A 17,405-nucleotide genomic window follows, 5' to 3' on the forward strand; every position below is an offset into this window, starting at 1 on the left:
ATTATATTTGATTTCGCATGCACTGTTGTCTCTTCGTCCATTGTTATACTGTCTGCTGTTATGCAATAGGGGTTAACGTGGCGCAGGGGTAGAGAGGTCGCTGCTCCGTGTCCGAAGTTAAAGTGTCCCTGAGACACCTGACCCCTGATTGCTCCCCGGACAAAATGTAAAAAGTCATGGGTTATAAATGTAATGTTAGTCGCTTTGGATAAAAGCGTCAGCTAAATGACCTGGAATGTAATGCGCCGACTGTCTCGAAGTCAAATTCCTTGTAGGTCTGACATGCGATGGTAATAAATAACGTTTCCTGATTCCTGATGTTTTTTCCTAACTAGAATATAGGAAAATCGTAGAGAATACAGACATCAACACACGCGTAAGTACACACACAAGTCCAATGACTCCATTCAGACAAAAATAAGTAGTCGTAGCCACACACCTGAAGGGTATTTTCATCCCAACACGGGTCCCTGTCAAAACATTGCACGCGGGCCTTGTTGGCCATACAATGTGATCTGGCTGTAGTACAATGGGTGCGGCCGGGTAATGGATGATTATGTACTGTTTGGTGAGTTCGTGTCGTTCCATGGTGCGTACACATATTCGGCGAATGATCTCGTATGGGCAACTTCACATATGGCAAATGTACAAACGGTACTACGTGGCCATGCAAAATGAATGGTCGGTACTACGTGGCCGTGCAAACGAATGGACGGTACTACGTGGCCGTGCAAAATGAATGGTCGGTACTACGTGGCCATGCAAAATGAATGGTCGGTACTACGTGGCCATGCAAACGAATGGGCGGTACTACGTGGCCATGCAAAATGAATGGTCGGTACTACGTGGACATGCAAAATGAATGGTCGGTACTACGTGGCCGTGCAAACGAATGGACGGTACTACATGGCCATGCAAAATGAATGGTCGGTACTACGTGGACATGCAAAATGAATGGTCGGTACTACGTGGCCATGCAAACGAATGGACGGTACTACGTGGCCATGCAAAATGAATGGTCGGTACTACGTGGCCGTGCAAACGAATGGTCGGTACTACGTGGCCATGCAAACGAATGGTCGGAATGGGTGGGGCTTCAAGAGGGCGTTCCCACTACTTAAATGTATTGTATCTGATCTTTATTTGTGAGCGTTGATCATTGCATACATTACTCTCCTTAACGATGATCCTGACCAAACAATAGATTGCTGTGAACAGCCATTATCACCCGGCTTTGCCCATAGAAGTCTCGAAGATCTCTCCAGACCTTACTGTCCCGCCGTGTAGATGTACCTACCCCTGTCGCAAATGGAAGTCGGCCGGTTGTGGGTAAATAAAGGTTTCTGTTCATTTTAACTAATGGGAATTCGAGCGCGCAGGGCCGATCATAACTGTAATAAGTATTCTTGTCTATGTCTTCTGGGTAACAGGGCAAAGATGATGTAAGCGCGGCGCTGGAAGCGACTCTACCTCACAGTCAAGAGGGATCCCGGGACACCAACGGCGAGCCCGATGGTGTAGATATATGGTCCGGTTCCCCCATAAGAGTAGGCTCCCCTCTGCCCAGCAGGGAAACCTCTTGGGTACCCATAGGCTCCATCATGCATGAGGATGAAGAACTATTCCAGGAGACGCACGCAGGCGAGGCCGAGCTCAGCGAACTCGCCAATGCACTCAAATATCTGGGAACAACCGAGATGGTACAGTCGTCGATGTGCATTAGTCAGACGCCCGCAACATCCACCAGAAGTAGCAAGCCATCACGGCCGCAAACAAGCGCAGACGACCCGACAGAGCTCGGTGCAGTGATTTGCCCTATCAGTTCATCTTACACCTGTGCGGAACCCCTACCTCCTTTAGGGAAAGAACAGGACCTACTCGTAATCCCAGTTCCCATCGAAGAACCCCTAGCAGAACCTACCAGAGGCGTTACAGCCCCTAACAAGACCAAGCGTAAAAAAAAGAAAGGCCATGCTCCCCCAGAGCCCGAGTCAACTCCGGGGCCTGCTTTCCCTGCATTAGCTCCGATAGACACCAGTAATAACGACATCGGTAACAACCCCCCACATAAACCACCATTAGCTTCATGGAATGAACAAGTCATCCAAACCATCGGAGGCGACTCAACGATTAGGCAGAGACTACGATTGTATGTCCAGACACCCCAAGGCAATCTATGGGAGCTGGTGCTCGGACTCACCGTAGTCAAAACTCTCCTGACGGCAACCCACGTACGATGGGGTGAACAATCCATCCCGCAACCCAGCACATGCGGTCTTATGAGGCTACTGTCCGGGTCTGTCATCCTAGCTGAACGTCCTGGGGGGATGGATCCAGGAGGATCTTACCGCGATACCCCCAGACGGACCCGCTGCAGTGTGACTCACTGGAGCACCATGGACAGTGAAGGACTTGGGCGCCAATTCCTGATTCTCCATAGTGCCGGCATGAAACCGTTTGTGGTCTGGCTGGACTGCGCCAGATGGAAGACACATCGCAAGTTGACGGGGGAAATGCACGAAGACATGGTCCCTGCCACATGGCCTAGGGAGCCCTGAAATGCCCTTATCTGGACCATGCTCGGTGCGACCTGCACTTCCTAGGGTGGTTGTCCTAGGGATAAATAAGGGCGGATGTCCATTGCCCGGGGACCCGGCGATACGACGGCTTCCCGCCTACAGACGTGCCTATGGCCTACATAGACGTTTGGTAAACCCAGAAACATACCTCTGAACTGGCTTTGGCCAGACAGAATGCGCAAAGACTAAATTACAATGTATCGAATAGCTATTCCTTGTTTTACCTCCTACTGAATCCTCAGTGAAGAACCCCAGGAACCGTTGGTTGTAACTAAAGTGTACTTGTTATAAGATGACGACTTAACGATGTATGCGTTGTTGTACAAACTAACAACCTGTGTAATTTCCTCCAGCTCATTGTTTTAACTGTTCTCTATAATAAAGAAATCTTAAAAGACACTTATGGTAGTAGTCTCCGTATATATAACTTGTACATCCAATCGACAATGATAAGTGGCCGCAGCAGATCGACCTCAATGGATGGCTCAGTGTGCTTTTGGCAGAATGGAGGAGGGGGGGCAAACGAACTCGCATCCTATCAATTCACATAGTCTATAAGGACCCTGGAAGTGGGGGGTCCTGAAGACTAAAGGAAACCAAATAACTCCATATGAAACTGATGAGGCGCAGCAACGAGTTATAGTTGTACTATACATCAGATGAAGGAGAAAGGTTTATCCTCTGAGTAGCGGAGTGTTCTTGAGTAGATAGGGCCTCCTGCATCACATTGAATAAACTGTGGCGTCTTTGCCAGTCAAGGGGGGACCGTTTGCGAATCACCATTGATGCGCAGTAGCACCCAGCATAATAGCAGAGTAATCAATCCTCCCTTGGAAAAAAGGAGGGGATACTACACGGGGAAGAACCGAGAAACTATACCCATGGGGACAGGTCAATTCTAGATCCTCCCTTAAGGAATACGAGGGCTTCACAAGGACGCTCATTTGTACAAACACCGAGTGTTCTCTCTGGCAGGGTGAGGGGGAGGCGACGGCGGGGCCCGATATGTCCTCCCAGTAGACTGGGAAACAGAGGAGGCGTGACCCATACCTTTGCATATAATGCACCGCGTCTACCTAGTGGCCAGTCATACTGCGCTAGGCTGCAATGAACACTGCGATGCCGTCACTGGACTGTATTAACTACAACAAGCCACGCGCCATGTGGACCACGTATGGCACAGACCCCGTGTTGGCACGGAATGAATGGCACCGTAGACATAAATTGAAAGACGGACTGCTGGATCTGTACACTGCCCGTTATTCGCTATGTCCCCATACCCGCAATGGCCGCGGCACCAGCGCTGACACCGTGGTGTGTCGCTTCTGGGTTCCTGCGCTTGGGAAACACGGCAGAGTGCGCAAACAGAGAGTGTCTATCAACGCTTCGGTCTGGGACGCCGCCTACTGCATGGGTATTTTTGAGTCCGCACTGAACACACTCTGCCATAATATGGCAGGGTTGTACGAGACGCTCACTGACCTGGACAACCGCATGGTACCAAAGGTGCAAAACAGGAGTACAAAAGGATTCTATTCGTTGCACGACGCCCTCCACAAGGTGCCGCAAAATGCGGTCCTGCATCTGTATTTCAAGCCCGCTGTGCAAAAAGGGATTACATACACGCGCTAGACTGTGGAACAGTTGTGTTTATTGGTCTGTTTTGTTGCGAGATTTCCAATAAAATACATATTATGTCGCACGTATTGGTGTCAGGTGCCTATGTACAATTTGCAGGTGAAGCAGCCCTGTCAACAGTCAGCCATACGTCACTGTCGTCTGATGTCCATAGGGCTGTGCCCGGAGACGTATCCGCCGGACCAGGGTACATTGTTTCCAGATCACTTTGGTTGGCGGGGTATGGGGATATGTCTCTTCTGGGGTAGGGAGAATCCCAATGTCGGCGGGGTGGCGTACGATGTCTGTCGTACGTATGCCTCCACAGCTACAATCGGTCTCAGTGACCCCGGGACCTATTGGGCAGTATCAATATTAGTATCACGTAGCACCCACGAATGGTCACACAGTACCATGTAGGGGTCATGTTAAAATCATTGCGCGTACATACCTTATATTTCGCCTTGAGCTGTATCGCGTCAACCACGGCGCTAACAGGAACGGCAGCAACCTCTACGTGAACTCGGGCGGCAAGAGTACCTATAGCCAGCACAACTAGCTGCTTCGTGTGGATGCCTGTGTATATGTCCCAATTGTATCTAGCCGTTTGCAACCCACCGTCAGTCAGTACTGGTATGACAGGGGTACAACTCACGGTCCACCAGCCACGCCACTGTGCCGAGAGAAGGCACCGAAGATCATTGGCGACATCACGTAGATTGTCATGGTCAAGTGCCTGAAAGGTTAAAATATACCTACACTCGCGGCGAGAGAATCCTTTATAATTAGCCATGTGGCGCATTATCAGTGTAGTGCTTCTACCGGTGCCTTATATGTTATGTGTACAAAGAGGCGGGGACTATGTCCCATCCTTTCATTGCGATCAAACACGACAAGCTTCAAATTACAGATTATTGTCCAATCGTTTATTATCAACATGTTACATGATCACATACATCGTTATTTAGGACACATCACGGTATATTGTTTTCATAACTGTCTAACCTATATGTTACGCTTTCCAGTTTTACACTACACATCATCAACATATGTACCAAATCGTATTCAATATCTTCATGGTAAATTACCAATTAACATCATCGTCACAGGTGTCCACCTCCACGGCAGCAGACTTCAGATAAGATACTGAACGTTCGATTAGTATAGCCTATTTTACCGGACACGGGGGTGGTGATTTCGAGTGCAGCCAATGGTTCCACATATGCCATGGCCATCAGACACATCATCTGTACAGTCTCGGTATCCGTGAATGATAAAGTCAACCTTACTGTATTATTGACGGTCACCACTGCCTGCGTAATTCCACGTTCGAGCCTGTCCCATAGTGTTTGATGCGCGGTAGGGCAATGTAATGCCAGCAAGTCATAGAGTACTGACATGGGAACACTCACGCTTGATACCTCCCTATGTCGGCACTGTGGTACGCCCTTGCTTAATAACCACGGTGCACATGTGTTCACTGTGCATCAATCCTGTCTTGGTTGACAGCGGGTCTCGGGGCGGCACGGTGCACATAGTGCACTTGATGAGATTATCATGTACGTCCCGGAGGGATCCTAGGCCGCATCCATCAAAGTTCATGCGTGACAGTTGTATGGTAAGGGATCCACCAGCAACCTTAGCATTGCACCCGTCAATGTGGGAGAGGACAAAGCCTAGAATGCCACACGCGTATCGACTTCCCTGATCGAGGAGCCTTGGAACTAGATCAGGAAGACAGGCGGCAGCGCATATCCGTTGCATGGCAATCACCTCCAGACACAATTGCCCGAAAGGAAGTCTGTCCAACGCTGCGAGTCGAGCCTGCGTTAACGTCATTTCAGGTAACATCTGTGTCCAGGGGGGTATCCAGATGTCAAATATGAAGGCACATGCCAACTTCATGCTTTCCGCAAAGACCATATGGTTGATCTGGACCACAGTGCGATGGGGCCTCTCCCCATAGCCAAGGGACCGTGCCTTGTAATTACGCATACAGCAATCCCTGGCACTATCATAGTTGCGTGTGAACTGAAGCAGTTGGGGGTCCGCGAGGGCTGTTACTGACTGCACTACATTCTGTCTATACAGACATAAAGCACCAACAATGTCCATGCGCTCCTCTTTGATGAGGCCGCGTATACGTACATCAGTACAGGTACGGTTGCTTATCGGGCAATGCTCACTGTCTAGTAGCACACACCTGTCCTGCCAAGCGTCGCTGAGAAAGGTAGCCGTATTACTGTTCCATACGAAACCGCAGTTCTGTAGCACTGTGTGACGGGTTGTCACCAGGCCACCGTTTGTCTTTCTGATCACATCGCTTTCCAGCAAACTTGTGTCCAGTAACACTTTGAATGTCCCTGGAGTTACATCAGCCTCCTTTCCGTGTCCACGTAAGGCCCCCTTGTGAGCAACATGACCATCGTCGATGAATAGGGTTTTGGACGTACGGACTGTTGTACTGTACTTGAATGAATGAGGGGTGAATGACGTCAGTCTCTCAATACACCCTGGCACCAGTGATAGTAATTGCGTTATCAGGTTGTTGACATATGTCTTTCCCTCGCATGGTCCGGTTAGGTTCATGATCATAACCCTCTCTACTGTATCACGTGGCGCTGTGTTGGTTATAACGTAATTGAACACAGTCGATGCCTGGAACAGTCTAGTGGTATTGAACTGTTCAGTGAATAGGAATCGTATCAAGGCAGCATCGAAGCATTTGAGAGGGCACAATCCCGTCCCTGTGCTATCTGACGTGAGTGCTTTTGCAGCCGTTTCCAATCGGTCTGCAACAAAAGGAACATGACTTGCGAGGGCAAAGGATGACCCAGGGGATTCAACCTTTACGTAGTGTCCCAGCTCACAATAGTAGGGGGGGGCATCCGGATGTCCCCCCGATGTCATGTTGAGCATCATAGCAAACATGGTGTCTGCTATGATGCAAAAGTTGAGGCCTTTTTCACTCGATGCTTTTATAGCCTGTGCCACTGTTACGAGCTTTGCCAAATGGGGGAAGATGGTACCTAATAAGTTCTGTTGAATCAACATCCCCACACTCATAGGGTCATCTTTTAGAGTATTGTAATACCGATTAGCAGTTGCTGGGCACGAGAGGGAACAGGGATGCGAATCGCATGTAGTACACTTATGCTGGGATGTAGTCGGTGGTATTACAATGGTGTGTAGACTGCTCGTATGTAGGGCATAGTGTCTATGTAGACACAATTCCTCAAAGACGGCGGGCTCGTTATCCTTGATCATGTCACTCATTCTGTATCGGAACACAATTGCGTTCCCAGTATGCACAGGGAATGTGCCATCCTTGCGCCGCCCCCCAGCAATTCCGAACAACATACACATGAGCTGATCAACATACTCTCGATCGTGACACATCGAAGACACGTATGCTTTCATCGCGTGATGATCAGCAACGTGCTTGTACGAGAGGGTGTCAGCGACATGTGCGAAGAACTTATCATCTGCCCCACTGTTCACACGTATATTCACTGTATCTCTGAGCACAGACTCGACTGCGTGCACGGTCAGATTTGCAATAGATTGGGGTATTGTAGCATCCCTGTCGTATCTGGAAAACAGTGTTCCTTGCATGGCTTTCACGGCATCAAATGCCGTGAACTGTCCAACTATAGTGTCCTTGGAAATATCGATACTGTCGGATAGAGCCTTGTCGCAGTCAAATGGCCCTGAAACCATTACCCTGTTTAACAGAGCGAGTTTCTTACGCACCATTTGAAGCTTCATGAATGAACATTTCATTACATTCACAGTATCACTACATGAACTGAGTGAGGCCATCGCATTAGTCTTCTTTGGGTGTTTGCCTGGCATAGGGAGTATGAAACAAAACATCCTGGCTCCTGCCTGATCCTCCCGTACATTGAGACCCATGTCCATGAAGTCGGGATTTTCCATCGTTATCTGTAACATATCACCCTTGAGTTGATATGTGAGATATAGAAGCCACTGGAATGTAGATTTCACATTGGGTGACATGGCTGATAATCTGAGTGTGCCGTCCGACGCTGTTAGTTCTTTAGTGGATAGTGACAGGAATAAAACCCGTCTGTTCTTTGGCAACACGTCAGTGGTTATTAAAGGTCCAAGTGCGCAGCCATGGAATCGAGTAGGTTTATGTAACCCATTACTCCGTTTTGGACTCTGCATTGTGTATAATCATGTATAGGTTACATGATTATACATGTGGAATTCATATGGTTTATACAGAATATATATGTATCATATACAATCCCATGATGGAAAGACAGATCCTTACACAACAAGGTTTCATATGTTTGATCGGGAGAAGTGAATAATCACAGTGGTAGCATAATGTCATTCAATGCATATCCATACTATCCAAAGTTCCATGTCCATGATTAGATATCACAGTCGAGTAACGGATCTAGTCCTCACTATAGCTATATTACTCTCATCTGAGCCTTTATGTAGTGCTATGGTTGTCGCGTAACACGCATATGGCCACGTAGTCCCGCCCATCCAAATGAATGGCCACATAGTACCGCCCAGCCAAATGAACGGCCACGTAGTATCGGCCATTGAAATGCACAGCCACGTAGTACCATCCACTCATTCAAATGGCCATGTAAGTGGTCATATGGTACTGTCCACTCATTCAAATGGTCATGTAAATGGTCACGTAGTCCCGTCCATTGAAATGGATGGCCACGTAGTCCCGTCCATTGAAATGGATGGCCACGTAGTACACATGGGATATATATATGGCCACGTAGTCCCGTCCATTGAAATGAATGGCCACGTAGTCCCGTCCATTGAAATGGATGGCCACGTAGTACACATGGGATATATATATGGCCACGTAGTCCCGTCCATTGAAATGAATGGCCACGTAGTCCCGTCCATTGAAATGAATGGCCACGTAGTCCCGTCCATTGAAATGAATGGCCACGTAGTCCCGTCCATTGAAATGGATGGCCACGTAGTACACATGGGATATATATATGGCCACGTAGTCCCGTCCATTGAAATGAATGGCCACGTAGTCCCGTCCATTGAAATGAATGGCCACGTAGTCCCGTCCATTGAAATGAATGGCCACGTAGTACACATGGGATATATATATGGCCACGTAGTCCCGTCCATTGAAATGAATGGCCACGTAGTCCCGTCCATTGAAATGAATGGCCACGTAGTCCCGTCCATTGAAATGGATGGCCACGTAGTACACATGGGATATATATATGGCCACGTAGTCCCGTCCATTGAAATGAATGGCCACGTAGTCCCGTCCATTGAAATGAATGGCCACGTAGTCCCGTCCATTGAAATGAATGGCCACGTAGTCCCGTCCATTGAAATGGATGGCCACGTAGTACACATGGGATATATATATGGCCACGTAGTCCCGTCCATTGAAATGAATGGCCACGTAGTCCCGTCCATTGAAATGAATGGCCACGTAGTCCCGTCCATTGAAATGAATGGCCACGTAGTACACATGGGATATATATATGGCCACGTAGTCCCGTCCATTGAAATGAATGGCCACGTAGTCCCGTCCATTGAAATGAATGGCCACGTAGTCCCGTCCATTGAAATGGATGGCCACGTAGTACACATGGGATATATATATGGCCACGTAGTCCCGTCCATTGAAATGAATGGCCACGTAGTCCCGTCCATTGAAATGAATGGCCACGTAGTCCCGTCCATTGAAATGAATGGCCACGTAGTCCCGTCCATTGAAATGGATGGCCACGTAGTACACATGGGATATATATATGGCCACGTAGTCCCGTCCATTGAAATGAATGGCCACGTAGTCCCGTCCATTGAAATGAATGGCCACGTAGTCCCGTCCATTGAAATGAATGGCCACGTAGTCCCGTCCATTGAAATGGATGGCCACGTAGTACACATGGGATATATATATGGCCACGTAGTCCCGTCCATTGAAATGAATGGCCACGTAGTCCCGTCCATTGAAATGAATGGCCACGTAGTCCCGTCCATTGAAATGAATGGCCAAATAGTCCCGTCCATTGAAATGAATGGCCACGTAGTCCCGTCCATTGAAATGGATGGCCACGTAGTACACATGGGATATATATATGGCCACGTAGTCCCGTCCATTGAAATGAATGGCCACGTAGTCCCGTCCATTGAAATGAATGGCCACGTAGTCCCGTCCATTGAAATGGATGGCCACGTAGTACACATGGGATATATATATGGCCACGTAGTCCCGTCCATTGAAATGAATGGCCACGTAGTCCCGTCCATTGAAATGAATGGCCACGTAGTCCCGTCCATTGAAATGGATGGCCACGTAGTACACATGGGATATATATATGGCCACGTAGTCCCGTCCATTGAAATGAATGGCCACGTAGTCCCGTCCATTGAAATGAATGGCCACGTAGTCCCGTCCATTGAAATGGATGGCCACGTAGTACACATGGGATATATATATGGCCACGTAGTCCCGTCCATTGAAATGAATGGCCACGTAGTCCCGTCCATTGAAATGAATGGCCACGTAGTCCCGTCCATTGAAATGGATGGCCACGTAGTACACATGGGATATATATATGGCCACGTAGTCCCGTCCATTGAAATGAATGGCCACGTAGTCCCGTCCATTGAAATGAATGGCCACGTAGTCCCGTCCATTGAAATGGATGGCCACGTAGTACACATGGGATATATATATGGCCACGTAGTCCCGTCCATTGAAATGAATGGCCACGTAGTCCCGTCCATTGAAATGAATGGCCACGTAGTCCCGTCCATTGAAATGGATGGCCACGTAGTACACATGGGATATATATATGGCCACGTAGTCCCGTCCATTGAAATGAATGGCCACGTAGTCCCGTCCATTGAAATGAATGGCCACGTAGTCCCGTCCATTGAAATGAATGGCCACGTAGTACACATGGGATATATATATGGCCACGTAGTCCCGTCCATTGAAATGAATGGCCACGTAGTCCCGTCCATTGAAATGAATGGCCACGTAGTCCCGTCCATTGAAATGAATGGCCACGTAGTCCCGTCCATTGAAATGGATGGCCACGTAGTACACATGGGATATATATATGGCCACGTAGTCCCGTCCATTGAAATGAATGGCCACGTAGTCCCGTCCATTGAAATGAATGGCCACGTAGTCCCGTCCATTGAAATGAATGGCCACGTAGTACACATGAGATATATATATGGCCACGTAACCCCCTTCAGTCGAATGAATGGCCACGTAGCACATATTCAAGTAGGCAAGGCATGTGTATATAATACAATATCCAGTTCAGTTCTCCTCCAGTGTAGTCTGACACGAGGAGGTAACAGGGTCCCATCGTCCAATGATCATCAATGTACTGTGGTCAGTACCATTCATTTATTCATTGGCAGTCATGTACTATGTAATCGAACATTTAAGATATTGTCGTATTCATTCCATGGTATTATCGTATCCATTTCATATTGTCATGATAATATAATAAAAGTGTCATTGTCTAGGTCGACATGTGTAATGGAAATTTGATTACATCACACGTACCACTAATCCCTTATGTGTAATTATAGGATTATGGTGACAGTATATAAACACAATGTCCATCCCGGTTAAATGATCCACAGATACCGATGACAGTAGACGTGTAAAGATGAACACCGCCCCAAATAATACCCTGAGGGACAACCTGTTCATGAGGCGCGTCGCCGACCAACAACAGACACTGGATCAGTACGGCCATCAAAGTGTCCGATATGATCGGCAATTCAAGCCGTCGTCTTCATACACAAAACATCGTACAACCGCGGCAAGGGGCTCGCGTGTATTGGAATTCGGAAGACTCAATAGACCCAGGTCCAGGCCGAGGCCTGATCCGGGGCCCAATTCGCCTCGACAGAGTCAAGCAAACAGGCTCGGTGTCCAGAGTAATGAGCGACCTAGATATAATCCGTATGATAACACGGTATGTAGTACTACATCCAAACATATGAGTATGATACTATAATATGTTATTGTTTAGGACCTTACCATTGTTTATTTCGTACACAGCGGCCCCATGACAAACATGGACGTCAACGGAGTCAGACAACGGCAGACGACTGGGGTAGAAGTGGACCCGCCGAAACCAGGGGACAATACACGAGTGTGCCGAGATCTGGATCATTGCGCAAAGATGAACTGAATCGTAACGGTGGCTATAGGCAACACAAAGGTCCACCGATGTACGGCCATCCCAACCCTATGAATAATGCCTACAAGATACCTAAAGCCAATCATGGTGACAGAGAACAGCGGACAACACATGACGCACATGTATTCCACTGTACCGGTAATCAGACTAATCAGTCAGACCCTTGCATGACCAGGGGCCCGCCTATTGGCGGGGGCACTAGCAGGAAACGTGAATGGAAGGAGCCAATGGCATCAACATCCACAGTGTTATCCTCGGAATCTGAGGAAGAAGGTGAGGACACGTCAGATAAGAGAGGTACTATTCCTGTGACTTCTACGGGCGCATGTGTTACTACAAGGGAGGCGGGGTCCGGGTCAGACTCTGAATCAAGTGAATCATCATCGTCATCATCATCATCATCATCCAGTTCATCCTCAGAGTCCTCAGATTCAGAGGATGAAAGTGAAAAGGCCCCCGCGCTGACGGCTCCCGCGTCGACGGCCCCTGCAAAGAAGGCCCCCGCGCCGACGGCTCCCGCACCGAAGGCTCCCGCGCCAAAGGCTCCCGGGCCGAAGGCACCCGCGCCAAAGGCTCCCGCGCCAAAGGCTCCCGCGCCAAAAGCTCCCGCGCCAAAAGCTCCCGGGCCGAGGGCACCCGGGTCGAAGGCACCCGGGTCGAAGGCACCCGGGTCGAAGGCACCCGGGTCGAAGGCTCCTGCAAAGAAGGCCACTGCAAAAAGAGCAAATGTACCAAAGGTCCCCCCCCAAAAGGGCGCTGTACCAAAAAAGGTTGTTGTACCAAAGAGGCCTCGTCTCACGAGGGATGCACTCGGGGCCACTACGGCTGGTACATCCAGTGACTGTAAAAAGGCAAATAATGCAGGAGCTAGCAACGATACACTCGGCGCCACTACGTCTGTTACATCCAGTAGCTGTAAAAATACACACGATGAAGGAGCTAGCAGAGAGTCACCGGAGCATATGATCGCGTTGGAGAAGAAAGTGGCAGTAGTTACATTGCGTAGGATGACACTACCGTCTGTCGCGCCGGCGTGTTCACCGTATAAAGACGACTGGACATCAATAGCTGCACCGGTTGCTGATGTTAGTGTACCACCTGATACCACAAACGCCCCGGCTACTGTAACCACTTTTCTCCGTGCGCCGCTAGATAGTGAAGTGTATGTCCCCAGCATAGACCTCACTTCAGATGGCGAAGATGATGATACCGCGGAAGGGGACACGGACCGATTAAATACGGCTATACCCCCGGCCCCGGAGAAAGACCCTGTACCCCTGGATACCATCGGCCAAGGCATCGGTGGTGGGTGGCAGATCGACGGGACGTGCGTAATTGGAGACGACCAAGATAGGACGAACAGTGCTATAGAATCCATCCTGGGGACTGAAGACCCAGATGCCATATCAGCTGTAAGGTCCGTATACCAAAACAATGATACCTACCTCGACGTAGATTCATTTGTGCGGGACCCTCTTGAGCAGCATTGCGATGAAGTTGAACAGAGCATAATATGTCTCAGCAGCATGTGTGATGATATCAGCGTGTCGGAACCAGGACATGTGGGACCCATCATTCCCAGCCCTAACCCCCCTCCGGTACCAAACCCTAACCCCCCTCCGGTACCCAAACCTTCGGTACAGGTACCGTATCATCCCACTGACGTGCCACCAACGTATGGACAGCATACATCGGCGGTACAATATATCCACATGTCACCAGTGGGACGTGATCAATCACAACATGGCCAGCATATGCCATCGATGGGATGTGAGACACAACAGGAACGTATGTCGTCACCACTGCAGTATGTTCACTTGTCGCCAACGCAGTACAACCCCACATTGCCACGACATGAACCACAGCAGTCATCGACGCCGGGATATGTACATCGGTATGACCCACATCAGTCAACGGCGCCAGAATATGCACACCATCAATGTGACCCCCATCCAGGTCCACCGACTGCTACACCGCCCCCATCCATCGCCATGCCGCCACCTCTACTACCACCAACCAGGCCTTGTGTACATGCAACTGATCAATCGCCATCGTCCACCTCAGATCACCCACCCCAAAAGTACCCCGGGCAACAGTATGCGATGACGACTGGTCAAACAGTGGCATGGAATACAACCTTACTGCTGCAGATATTGCAGGAAAGTAGTCAATGCAGTGGCTGTAGGATTGAATTCAACACCCAAGTGAAAGTGATAGAGAACAAGTTGATGTCCAACTGTCCGATACAACTCCCCTGTTGCAACCAAGCCTCGTGTTTCTTCTGCGTACACGACACCGGTATGAAGAACAGCTGTGCAATACACAAAATGACATCAACGAGGTCTGTGGTCAACTGGACTATTGATAAGATAATGTGGGATTGTAGCAGCAGCTTCCAGAATCTCAGGACTGCCGCACGAGACATCATGGACCCCTATGACAGCGTAATGTGGCCCACTGTAGCCGCCGTTACGACTTGGGGTAGGTCCACGTCAAGTATTGTTATCTGACATGCGTGTATATACCTCTCCTTGTGACCAGTGAATGGACGACTAATGAATAATTGAACTTTTCGTGTCCACAGACCACATGATGTCGATTAAGGATCTCCATCGAAGCAACTTCGAAGGGGCGCATACAAGGGATGAGGCTGTGGCGTATGTATCCCTGGTCTACAATCCTACCTTCACAGGTCACATTGTCTCGGCCAGCACAACTAGGGTATCAACATATGAGACCCATCTACTTACATGTGATCAAATGTGGGCTATGCACTGGTGCTGCTTCCTGTTCCATGATTCCACCATACTCGTAATATGGTTTGTAAACAAGAACACAAATACCAGAATGCATGTCGGTGATATGCCGGTCGATGTAGTTTCACGGTTCTCAGTGTACATGTATGCATTAGCTGCGCGTCTGAAGGTAATGTATGGGTGCATTGACTGCCCATTCCATGTAGCGACTGCATGTTCTACACTCCGGGGGGACCTATGGTATCATGTGTCCGCCATATGCAAAAAACTCGCCCTGCCTTTAGATGAAGAGGGACTGGCATCTACCGTGGCCATGCCCTGTGACGTAGAGGCATCTATGCGGGTGGGGGTGGATGTGGGGAAACGGGTACCTGAGAGGGCACGTGATGCCACACTCAACATGTCTGCAGAGTATGCGTTGTACGAATCGCAGCACAATTACATTGTCACGACGAATGTCGATGTGTACATGTAGTACGTATTATGAATGGACGTACATCTCATAGTACGATGAAGTGTAAGTGGTATGCGCAATACCATTTAGATTAAGCCCACTGACAGGGAAGCGATGTACTATTAATCACATGGTCATTGAATAGGGAAATGAAGTATTATGTACCACGGCAAACAGGGTAGTCCGGTTCTATACGTTACATTTTATACGTTACATTTTATACGTTACATTTTTATACGTTGCATTTTTATACGTTGCATTTCATACTAACATCTTTTATACTGATTTATGTGCATTCCAAAAAATATGATATTTGTACTATCCCTCGAACAATATGGCATTTGTATCTTTTTTTTACCGGTATTAAGGTTACAGATCTGTTGAATCCCATATGGCATCTTGTTGTTATCATTGTTATCGATATGCATCCTACAATGTATTTGCTATTACATGGCTTCCGTTAACTGTATGTATGCAAGTCAATGATACAACTGCACATCCCCTGTATTCACTGTCATTAGGTATATGCCGCGAGTATGATCTGCCGTAACTCATTGTCTAATAAAATACATTGCAAGCAGAGGACATACAGTGGAGGGTTTCTGTTATCCTTGCCCCGACCTACCCCTAGAAAGCAATACCTCAGGTAAGGGGAGGGTGTATAACTATTACGGTCTCAATATAACATCATAATATATATCATGTGTATTCACTTACAGTTACCACCGGAACAGCGGTGCGGTGGACCGGATGTGTGTTGTCCGTACTCCTCCCCGTGATCCACGTAGCGTATACATTACCATCCGGATGATCGCATCTCACCACCCCAGGGCATACAGAACACGCCTTCGAACACGAACAGACGGACTTGATAATTGACACGCGGGGGGGAACCCGTATAATGAATTTGTATTACGTGGAAATAAAATACAATGCTGCATGCAAATGGCAACATGTTTATAATAAAACACCATGCTCACGCTGCCTGTTTGTCACTGTTATTTTATTGTGCACATACATATCAACAACACATTCACTGTCATCCCCTGTCTGCTATGATGTGCCTATTGGTACACATGCCGTCTCTTCGCCTTACTGGTGGCACGCTCAGCAGAATGCCTTTTCCGCGAATGATGGTCATGCGACGAGAATGCACCGGCGCTATACATTGGCGGCAAAGGGGGATGCGATTGGCCCTGGTAACCCCTCAGGCGTCTAACCAAAGCCGCTTCGTTGCTCTCAAAAGGTCCAGTAGTGTTTATGACAGTGCAGCTGTAATCGCATTGCAGCGTTCTTGCATCGAACGTGTACTCCCCCTGTCGTCTGTTACTATTGAGTACATCGCAAGCATCTAGCCATTCCCAGTCCTTTGGTAATGTGGCAGTGTCACATGCGTAGGGACTGGTGTCTGTGTTGAGAGTAATCGTGTCCTTGTCATACACGGTCCTGGTGGGGCAGAAGGAACTGATGTTACTGCCATACATACCACTGAACATAGGACCGTACATACATAGTCGAGGGCCGTGTCGTGTCCCCGGCGGTCCGATATGGTACTCTGCAGCGTGACACTTGATTTGCACAGATGTCTCCTCAGTCCTTGGAGACGCACCGAACCGCAGTGCTCCCCAATAGTCAGGCACCGTGACACTGAACGTTCGATTAGTATAGCCTATTTTACCGGACACGGGGGTGGTGATTTCGAGTGCAGCCAATGGTTCCACATATGCCATGGCCATCAGACACATCATCTGTACAGTCTCGGTATCCGTGAATGATAAAGTCAACC

The 17,405-nt window shown here is 48.6% G+C and overlaps 1 protein-coding gene across 1 annotated transcript; it reads left to right on the plus strand.

Annotated features, from left to right (window-relative positions):
• The first annotated feature begins 5,756 nt into the window (after positions 1-5,756).
• Positions 5,757-16,603, plus strand: LOC144388879 (uncharacterized). Its single transcript, XM_078091442.1, has 4 exons — positions 5,757-6,040; positions 11,844-12,181; positions 12,268-14,890; positions 14,994-16,603. The coding sequence occupies exons 1-4, from the start codon at positions 5,959-5,961 to the stop codon at positions 15,638-15,640; spliced, it is 3,690 nt and encodes a 1,229-aa protein (XP_077947568.1). The 5' UTR covers positions 5,757-5,958; the 3' UTR covers positions 15,641-16,603.
• The last annotated feature ends 802 nt before the right edge of the window (positions 16,604-17,405 follow it).

This window comes from Gasterosteus aculeatus, chromosome 16 (assembly GCF_964276395.1).
Source record: "Gasterosteus aculeatus chromosome 16, fGasAcu3.hap1.1, whole genome shotgun sequence".
Lineage (NCBI taxonomy): Eukaryota > Metazoa > Chordata > Actinopteri > Perciformes > Gasterosteidae > Gasterosteus > Gasterosteus aculeatus.